The 10,091-nt window shown below is 51.0% G+C and overlaps 1 protein-coding gene across 2 annotated transcripts in view; it reads right to left on the reverse strand.

Annotated features, from left to right (window-relative positions):
• Positions 1-9,232, reverse strand: part of TMCC2 (transmembrane and coiled-coil domain family 2) — a 34,825-nt gene extending 25,593 nt beyond the window's left edge. The window contains exons 1-2 of one of the 2 annotated variants that reach the window (XM_058540235.1): positions 8,561-8,606; positions 7,497-7,802 (exon numbers count right to left, since the gene is read on the reverse strand). Coding sequence is in view for 1 of the 2 variants with exons in the window: in XM_058540234.1 (XP_058396217.1) it covers positions 8,561-8,767 (207 nt within the window). In the remaining variant the exon portion in view is untranslated. Of the gene's footprint in view, positions 1-7,496; positions 7,803-8,560 lie in introns of both variants that reach the window. The other variant, XM_058540234.1, reaches the window with a different exon arrangement.
• Between the last annotated feature and the right edge of the window lie 859 nt (positions 9,233-10,091).

Raw genomic sequence — 10,091 nt, forward strand, 5'->3', positions numbered from 1 at the left:
CAGCCCTGGAGATGTCAGGTTACACAGCGCCAGGGTTTCCCAGGGGAGTTACCATCCCCTCAGGCCAGCCTGAGGCAGCGCCAGGCCCAGCTAAATCTGCTCCGGGCAGAACGAAGACATCCAGCGCAGATGGACCGGGAAGCGCACTCTAGCACAGACTCGGAACCTGCCAGATCCTGCAGCCTCCGGACCAGAAACGGGCCAGGACACCACCTGCCTCCTCAGACCCGAGCCGATACCAGACCTCCCTCCAGGCATCACGGACGGGCCAGCTGGCTCTGGCATTTGCCCAGCTGCTTCTACCAAATGGTCATACTACATATTACAAATGGTCTTTCTAGCATTCTATTCCAGCCTTTCTCCTCTCCTCTCCACTCCTAACCTGGCTTCTCTAACACTGAGGCCCCTCTTCTACATCCACTCAGATAAAAAGAGTTACCCATCAAAAGACTTCACCAGAGGTCCTAGAGCTCTGAGGCACTTCCTCTCCCTTAGCCCTGGGACACGGGCAGAGGTGCTGTGGACAGCAACCACCACTGTCTGCCATATTGCCTTAGATTCTAAAATCTTGGTCAGTTTACTTCTAATATTATACAACAGCATTTTTCAAAGTGCTTTCCAATTTATGCTATCATTCTAGCCTGATGCCAGCCTAACCTCAGGAGGTAGGATGTAACAGATATAGTATCAGTGTCTCCATTTTGCAGATGAAGAAACTGAGGCCCAGCACAGTTAAGTGGCTCATCTAAGTCACACAGATGAACCCCCAACTTCTAGTCTAATTTCCCTTCACTGGCTCACACACTAATTCCAAGACTAAAGTAGATACGGTATTTACATGTGTCCCAGAACATTATCAAAGGCAGGATTAAAACAAAACAAAAATGCCTGGGCCCGGGGGTGTTAGGTCCCTGGAACTGGAGAGGTAGATCTGCCCAGGCCACATCGTGGGGCTTGGACAAGACCTCTAATGACTGTGGGCCTTCACTTCCCACCTCCCTTTCTGTTCTGCAGGTGGTGGAAAGCCAGGGAGGGCAACTGGGCGACCACAGAACCTGTGCCCCAGCAACACCGAGGAGTCTGCTCAAGTCCACGGTAGGCACGAGGGAAAAGGACAAAAAAAAAGTCAAAGAATAAGGGAGTGGACGTTGCTCCAAATGAAGGGGTTTTTCCTCCCTTTACAAGGTGCAAGACAAGAAAGCAAGGCGACACGTGGGCTGGGCTGCTTCTGCATGTGGGTGTCCAGGAGGAGATGGTTAAGGAGTTTTGACATAACATGGTAAGTGTTAAGAAAAAAAAAAAAAAAACTCATCACATACACATAACCAGCCACAGGTTTTGGAAAACCATGGTGACTAGCTTGAGGGAACTTAGCCACCAATGCAGCAGAGAGCACCAGCTGCTCTCACTAACAGGTTCCAGCTACTAAATGTCACTTGCTTTTCCACATTGACTTTCGCTTTTCCCCAGCTGCCAGAAACCATTTTGGTGGCCAAACGAAACCATGTGTTAGGAAAAGACAGTGGAGATGTTTCCGAGTTAGAGGTGGGACACAAGCAGAGCTCTCCTGACCCATGAGAATGAGCAAGAACTGCCCTCGAGCTGCCGAGAGGCCAGGAGCCAGTCAGAAAGGAGAGCTTCCAGGTCAGGTGCTGAAACCTGGGGAGGTGAATGAGGGCAGTTTGCTGTCTCCTCTCTGGAACCATCTTTAAGGGCAGGAAGGATCCCATCTCCTTTGGGTGCCATCATCCTCTCAGGGAGAAAGAGTGGACTAGATGCTTTCTGAAAGATCCTTCCTGCGAAAGCTGTGGTCTCTGAACAGTTGGGCTTCCTCCACCTTCCTCCCTGGGTGTGGGTCCCCCGAAGGGGAAGTCTGCTCCAAAATCTGCAAACACAGCTGCATGAGAAAACGCTTTGGGGTATGGCGTCTTGGCACCATCTGGCTAAAAATAGCCAAAAGCGGCTTCTAATTCCTACAGGTCCCTGTGTTCTTAACAACTCCTGGAAAAGCTGAAAGGATTTTAAAAAGTCACACTAACCTACAGCTAATTATCCCACCGGTAGCTGACTGCATATCCCTTCCTCCCACCCGCGTTTTACACTCCCTCTGCCCCACCACAGATTGGGCTGGGAGGGTTCAGTGGGGTGACTGGGTCACCGTGAGCCTTAGCAAGCCTAGGTCGCCAACGTGTCTCTATTTATAGGGTCTCTATGGAAACAGGGCCGGCATCAGAGAGCTAATCGCTGTAAAAACCCACCGAGTCCTACTCTTGGGACACAAAGTGATCTCGGAAGTCTCCGGTTGTCCTTAGGAAGCTCTGGGTGGGGAACCTGAGGTGAAGCTGGAGAGGAACCATCAGCCCAGGTTTGGTGCTGACGACCACAAGGATGGAGAGGAGTGAACAGCTGCAACTCCTCAGGCCTGTTTGGGGTTTCTATTAGAAACACAGTGATGAAAGATTTTTGGAATCATTTTTTCTTCCCCAGCATCACAGTTGACACTAAAAAACAGATCTCAGCTCAGGGGCAAATGGTTTCTCCATTCTCAATTTTATTTTAATTCCTTTACTGCTTAGAGAATTCTGCCTGGAGCCAATGCAAGTCAGGAGAGATGACCTCGTCCACCGGGTCTGCAGGCAGAACCAACTCGACATATGCCAACATGGAAGCTTTTTATTAAAGTTACCTGCGTGGTGTGCCCTCTCTCTGCCTCTTCTCATCCTACCCATCCCACCGGTCCTGCACCGCCTCCCCTCCATAAAGCCCTCTCTGACCACACCAGCCTGCAGGGATCTCACCGAGCTGCTCTGCACTCAGAGAGCTCATTATCTGCACCTCTCATCTTGCAATGAATCATGTTCTGCCTTGTGACATGGCTTCTAGTGCTCTCAAACTGTTATCCAACTTTTCACCTGCTTATTGATAGAATCCTCGACGAGAATACGAGAGAATGGAGGAAGGAGCTGTATCATCTGTATCTCTGTGTCCCTAGGACTCCCTGACAGAGACCTCAACACAAATATGGTGATTGCTACTTGATTATTTGTTTATTTTCTCAGTGGAAACTCTCCAAGTCTACGAAGCCATCTTAAAAATGTGATTTAATCCTGAGACAACTACCTTTTCCAAAGATTTAAAATGCTCAGTGGGGCAGCTCTTTCTTGTGTCTACCCCAGATCCCTCCTGCTGCAGTGTAAGCCCTCGTCTCAGACTACCATCTGACTAACCGCCAGACTGAGCTGGCTTGGAAGCAGATGAACACAGACCCAGGAGCCCAAGGGTGTTTACATCTTCACACATGGCTTAGGCCAGGGCTCCTATCCTTACAGCCAGCTTTGTCTTCTAAGGTAGACAACACTCAGTTAACCTGGCTGGAATAAGGAAGCCTTTAGCCATTTGGTCTGAGAAGTCAAACATTGTTTTTCTCACACAATCACAAAACACACCTGCTATCCCTCAAGAGCCCTGTTCCCACTTCTCAACCGGGGAGAGGCTGACATGTTTGGCTGATAAAGGTGGACCCTGTCCAGTCACGGCCTTGTTCTAAGAAAGCACCCTCCTAGTCTGTGAGGATTTCTAAGGGAGATGCCATTTCTTAGAGGGGAGATGAAAATAGAGAGGAGTTTTGAGCTGGCCTCCCAGACCACCACTGAGAAGCAGCCGGAGCCTTCTTCCCAGCCACACAGCCACACTTTTTTAAACTTCAACCCAAAATTCAGGTCCTATGGAGTGTTTTAATTCCTTGTTGAGGGAGAGATTCTTGTTAATGGGATTGACAGTTAAGACACAATAAGATACACAAAAAGCAGCACATTCTGTAAATACTGAGCCTGCGAGACAGTTCCCACTAGAACTACAGCAGCTTGGAATTCATCTAGAATCCAGTATGTGGCAAGAGAACAGAGAGCTTAGCTTACCACATGCTTTCCCATCAGTCACCAGTTCCTCCCAAGCCCACATACAGGGCTGCTCTGAATGTTACTGAGGGCAGAGTCAGGGGGAGGGGGGCAATCCCAGGCCCTCCTCACATTAGGTGCAGGTGGGATAAAAACAGACAACCTCAGCCTTCTTCACCCCTCTCCACTGTTCCTGACTGTTTACAGATCTGGGAGAACAACGCCACTTTATTCTAAAAGGACACAGACCCTACAAAGGACCTGGCACTTGCCCTTTCTCTTTCTCCACTTAGAAAGCCCCTCTCCTCTTGCTTGGTAATTGAGGTTCCACTCTTTCTTCAACATATTGCTCTAAGCCCACCTTCCCCAGGACATCTTTCTGATGAACCCTATGTTTCTGATTCCATTGCAGGACGCTTAAGCACCCTTAAACCAAGGTGTCTTTTGATGGATGATTTTCTTGCAAGTACTTCACCCTGTTCAGCTGGGAGCTCACCTAGAGGTGAAGGCAGTACCTGCTGCCAAAGAACCAGTTTCCCATTTCCTTGTTCTTAGGTCTACCTTAACTCTACCTCCCCTGATGAAACCTATCCCAGGGCTCCGGCTCCCACCTGAGATTACAAGAGTCTTCAAGCCTGCATATATCACTTCTGAAGCAGAACGAGGAGCCTTATAATGCAGCAAGGCCACGCAGAGCCATACTCTGCCATCAGAACCCTCCCCTAGAGTCCTGGAACACACATACTCCTTCATCCCACCCACATTCTTATGAAGTAGCTTGTCTTCTCCTCCACTGAAAAAGTGGACAAACTGAGACCCATAAATTTTTTTTAAACCCTGGGCCTTAAAAAGAAATTAAAACAAACCAACAAAAGAACAGAAAAACAAGCAGGGGCTTCTTGGGAATGTCAATGCTCTCTTTCTTGACTTCAGAAGTGGGCAGAGTGGGTGTCTGTTTTGCTATTGTTACCTAAACTGTACATACGTGTTTTCAGACACTTTCATATGCATATCATATTCCACAATCTAAAATGGTGCCTCTCCTGCTTGAAGGTGTTCTGTATCCGTTGACCCATGATGGACCCATGATCCCTTCTCCAGTGGGCTCTCTACACAGGCCATTCATGAAGGGGCTAAAGCCCCTGTGATCACCAGTAAAGGCTGTAAGTCAGCACGGAGAATCATATAGGGCTCAGTTGTGACTTTCCATCAGCTATTCGGGTCCTAATTCCTTTCTTGATCATCTCTCTGAGCAGGCGGGAAGACCGCGCACAGTGTGAATAAAGAACACAAGCTGGAACTCAAATGAGTCTTAAGTCAAAAGCACTTTGAACCAGGACTGGAATAATGGAATTTGGAGTTCCCCCTTTTTCTTCCAGGGAAAAAACATTAATATTGCTCAGAAATCCCTGGGGAAATTATTCGCAGGGGCTTTTGTGAGGGGAAAAGGAACCTCAGGGGAAGTCCAGGGGAAGGCCTCTGGCCAGCATACCCAGAGCCTTCCTTTCAGGAAAGGCTCAACTCCTCCAGCTGCACAAGGGTGGAAGAGGCAGTGAAGTCAAGGATCTCCTCTCCTGCCTCCAGGCTCCTAAAATGCATCAGGATGGAACCAGCTGACTCTTAAACTTAGCTACTCGTCCCAGGCCTCAGCAGTATCTACCACAGGCTGTATCTTTAACAGGATTGTGTGCTTCATGCCCCTTTCTGCAGTTTTCCCCTGAGCTCCTCCCCACTCCCATTCTCACTGGAGCTGAGTTTTCTTGCTGGAGAATTCCAGCGTACTTTTGGTCAGCCAACACTCTCTGCGACCAGCAATCTTGGCATTTCCTCCCAGCTGGCAGGGAATGTGGTAGCAGCAAAGGACTGGATAATGATGACAAATGAAGCAAGGCATGAACTCAAGCGGTTAAACAGGAATCCAAGGCACTGGGGGCTGTATTCTGGATTCCAGAGTGATTCCAGTGTGGCTCTGGATTGTTGGGCTCCCGTTGCAGGAGTGTCTGCTGAGATCCCCACGAAGGTCACATCAAGTGTATAGAGTCGCTGTGGGGGCCCCCAAAGTACCCGCATAAGCCTCCTGTGGGGCAATGTCCATTTTCAGGTTATTTTTCAGTTATGGTTTTATGATTGCTCCTTTAGGATTGCAGCTTAACTATTTTTCCTTCTTTTCCCTGGCCCTCCCCCATAATCACAGATCCCTGAGCCCCACGGCAGAAATTTACAGTGCCGAGTAGGATGCTCCACAATGCTGAAGGAACAGGGAGAGAGACCACAGGAGCCCCTGAAACATCTGGCTGTCACCAGTTAGGGCATCATTCAGATCTCTTTGGCAAAGACTAAAATTCTCTCCTCCCCTCGCCCTCAACCTCCATGGAGGTGCTTCAGACAAACCTCTTATTTTCTCGCTCTTTTCTCAGGATGATTTCCTCCAGCGCACTTAATCCATCATAATGTCTGGAGCTGGCACAAGAAAATAGAAGTGGGACTAAGGAACCAAAAGTTCCTATCTCCAAAGTTTAAAATGAAAACAAAAGCAAGCCAGAACTGCTGGTCTCCCTAAGACAAATACAGGGGTGGGGTTACAGGGTGTTAAGGGGTAAAAATTACACTTGCCCGTTTCTGGTACCACCAACAAATCTAAAACAAGTCAGCTTCTACACAGTTTCAGAGCCAATGATGGAATTTTTCCATCACCAGAAAACAACTTTTCCAGCATTGGAAGACAAGTTTGGACACACTTCAATATTCCCCAGAAAAAGGCTCAGAAAAATTGAGTGATTTGCCTGAGATCACACAGCAAATCAAATTGCAATAGCCCCCAAGTTCACACCTGGTTCTGAAGTCCCTACTCTGTAAAAATGTGATAAAGTGGACAGAGATAAACAGGAAAAGGCCCTGTTTGTTGTTATATCTACCCCAACCAGAATGAGGGTGTCACCAAAAAGAAAAAAAAAGAGAGAGAGAGAGATGATATCAGAAGGTGGAGATGAACGAGTTTCTCAAAGCAGCTTTGTCTTCAGAGACAAAGACACCAGAGTCCCCACACCACACCACAACCAGCCTACCTTCCCTCATGAAGACAGACGGGGGAAACAAATGGAATCGACAGTTCCCAGTGCCAGCCTGAGCTGGAGAGTGGGGGGGTTTCCAAGGCTGCTTCTCACGGACTCAGAGTGAGGATCCCACCTGGTCAAGGAATCAGGGTTTGCTGGCCAGACTCATCTGGATCAGCTCAGAATGCAGCCGAAGTCTGCAGCAAAAGGCTGGTCCCCTCCCCACGTCAGCATTAAGAGCACCCCTTTCTCTTGACCATCTCATTTAAAACAGGAACCACACCTCCTGACCACACAGGGCGGGCTCAGAGGCAACAGCTGGGCACCAACGACTCCCTATGCCTGACTCAAGTGCAAGCTTCCTAAGCAGAGCTACCCCACGAAACTCATCTTTAGACCCAGGCTAGCCCCAAACCTCTGAAAGGGGCAGCAGCAGAACCAGAAGTCAGATTCAATTTTGAAAAGTACACCCAAGGAGCTAGCTATCCCCCGTCACCCTCCCCAAGGAACACAGACAGGTAACACACACAGGTAAGAGCACACTCACCTGCGCTCTGACTTCCTGACTCTGAGCTGCTCAGGCCAAACGAGGAATGTCATTGGCTTATTCGGGTTAGCTCCTTAGTGGCTGCTGCCATAGGATACAGGCTTTTTTTAACGGAGTCCTCTCGCTCCCCTAGCCCAGAACTTGCACCCTCTCCGGAGAAAATCTCCCCAAGGCATCAATCTCCAAGGCATCTAAGTTCCTTCCTTGGGCTGACATCTCGCTCAGCCCCGTGGCGAGCCGGCTTGAGAAGCCCGAGCCTGCAGTCCCTGTGGCAGCTCCAGCAAAGGTGCATTATTTATGTTGGTGCTGTTTTAATTAATAGAGAGATACAGTCAATACAGCTCAACGATAGTCTCAGCAACCTCAGGCCGGAAAATAAAGGACTCCCAGCCGCACATGATTGGCTCTTTCAGATTCTGGTTCTAACTGCTGCCTCAGCCTGTGTGCAACTTGACCGAGGCCCCAAACCAGGCCAAGCACGGCTTGGCCACCTGTCAGTTCTCCACCCTGGGGGGTTGGTTGAGCAGGCAGGCCTCGATCTCCAAGCACTAGCTTAACCTCTGGCTCCACCTAACGGCAAGAAATCCACAGTCCCCTTTCACAGATGGACAAACTGAGCTTCATCCAGGAAGGTCTCAAAAGGAGGCAACTATTCGGCAAAGGAAACTAATGGTCCTCTGCTTGGCCTCGCAGGCAGCACTTTTCTTACCCTGCCATCTTACAGGAGGGAAAGTGATGTCAACTTTTCAGTTAGCATCTTGGGTTTCTCCAGCCCTTTGTCTGCGAATAGCACTTCACACACATTATTCAAACAATGTCGAATGGGTGAGTCACTAGAACGTCTGCTGAATAATGAAGAACAAACACAGAGGCCTGAAATGGAGCTGAAAGACAGAGGCACAAATGGTACCTGACGTCCAGCCCAGGCTTCTTGCCCAACATCCGTCATCCTCTCTGACCTTTGCCTGGCTTCCCCATCACTTTTATCCTGTTAAAGCACTTCTGCGTGGGGCGGGGAAAGCTAAGTCGCCGACTGGGCTTGGCAGGGGAAGGTCTGCGCTCACCTTTAAATCAGGAGGCTTGCTTCGAGGACCTGGGTTGGGCGCCGCGGCAGCGCCCACATCTGAAGTTGGCCCGCCAGCGGAGTTAGCACCCGCGGCCTCCCCAGGCCGGAGGTCTGCGCCCGGCAGGTGGCAAGCGACATCTTCCAGCCCAGCTCCATCCTCCTCGCCCTGCTGTTGCTGCAGCTCGTCCGATTTGCACCTCTTCATGGTGTATGTGGGTCGGCAAGGGGAATCTGTCCTTCCAGCGCGCCGTCTTGAGCTAGACCGCACCCCCTCTTACACTCAGAAACGAGGCCCGGGATCTAAATTATGATCGAGGAGTCGGCGGATCACAATTTCTTGAATTAAAAAATAAATATTTTTAAAGGAGGGTGAGGGAGGGGCGAGGAGGGGGAGCCTTGGTTACAGCTTAGAAGAGTTCGTTACCACCTGGGGAGCCGAGGCAGGTCACAGTAGAGACTGGGCAGCAGGAGTCCTTGGGCAGTCATTGGAGCGCGAGGAGGAAAACAGCCCCCGGCCCCCAAACTTTCTGCTCCAGGGCATGCGCAGGGCGAAGGGGAGCTGGGCGGCAGAGAGCATCCATCCCGGCTGGCCGGGCTGCTGAGAGAGGCAGGGCATGGGGCAGCCGGCTGGGCAGGTCCTTTTCGGCCGCCCTCGGCGCCGGCTGCGGCCCCCGGCCCTGCCGCTGGCCTCCGCCCCTCATGGGCTGGCCGCGGAGCCCGCAGCGCGCCCCGCGCCCTCCCCCCCGCGCGCGCCCTCCCCCCCGCGCGCGCCCTGCTCCCCTACCGCCGCGCCGCCTGCTGCAAAGCCGCGGCCGCGGCCCGAGCCAGCGGCGAGCGCGCAACCTACCCCGCCCGGTGCCTCCGCCCGCCAGGGGGAAGGCGAGGCAAGGAGAGAGTGACAACTGCAACGGGCCAATGGGAAGCCCAGAGGGCTGAGGGGGCGTCGCGCGGCCACGTTTTTAGGGTTGGTTGCACTGTGCAATACCCCAGGAGAGGTCTGGAGGGCTTTGATGTTGCTGGTGCGTTTTGCCGTTGCAGAGAGCGGACTGCGGAGTAGAAGTGGGGGCGGCGGGCCACCGGAGATGCGGCCCTAGCACATGCGTGAGGGATCCTCCCAGGAGAGACTCCCTCGGGATTTCCCCCACCCACCCGTTGTATTTGGCTGGGAGAGGGCGCAGTACGGGATGCTCGTCATCACTGCTTTTTTGCCCTAACTTCACGTTATGTTTCATATCCCTTCAATGAGGAAGACACTGATCCCCTCTAGCATACCTGGTCTGAAACACAAACCTAAGCCTACATTCAGAGCCAAAGGAAACGGGGTGTTCTGCCTCATCGCCCCTTCCCTCGCTTTAAGTAATTATCTCACGTTGAGTGTTAGCTTTATGCTCAGAAATGATAACGTATTTCATATTGGAACACAGTAATGTGTGTGCGAGTTCCTTGCAAACTGTGAAGCAGCTTTTAAATAAGAAGGGGTATTAATGGCAGGAGGTTGAAACACATGGAAGAGAAGGAAAGGAATGCAA

Source organism: Diceros bicornis, chromosome 4 (genome assembly GCF_020826845.1).
Source record: "Diceros bicornis minor isolate mBicDic1 chromosome 4, mDicBic1.mat.cur, whole genome shotgun sequence".
In the NCBI taxonomy this organism is placed as follows: domain Eukaryota; kingdom Metazoa; phylum Chordata; class Mammalia; order Perissodactyla; family Rhinocerotidae; genus Diceros; species Diceros bicornis.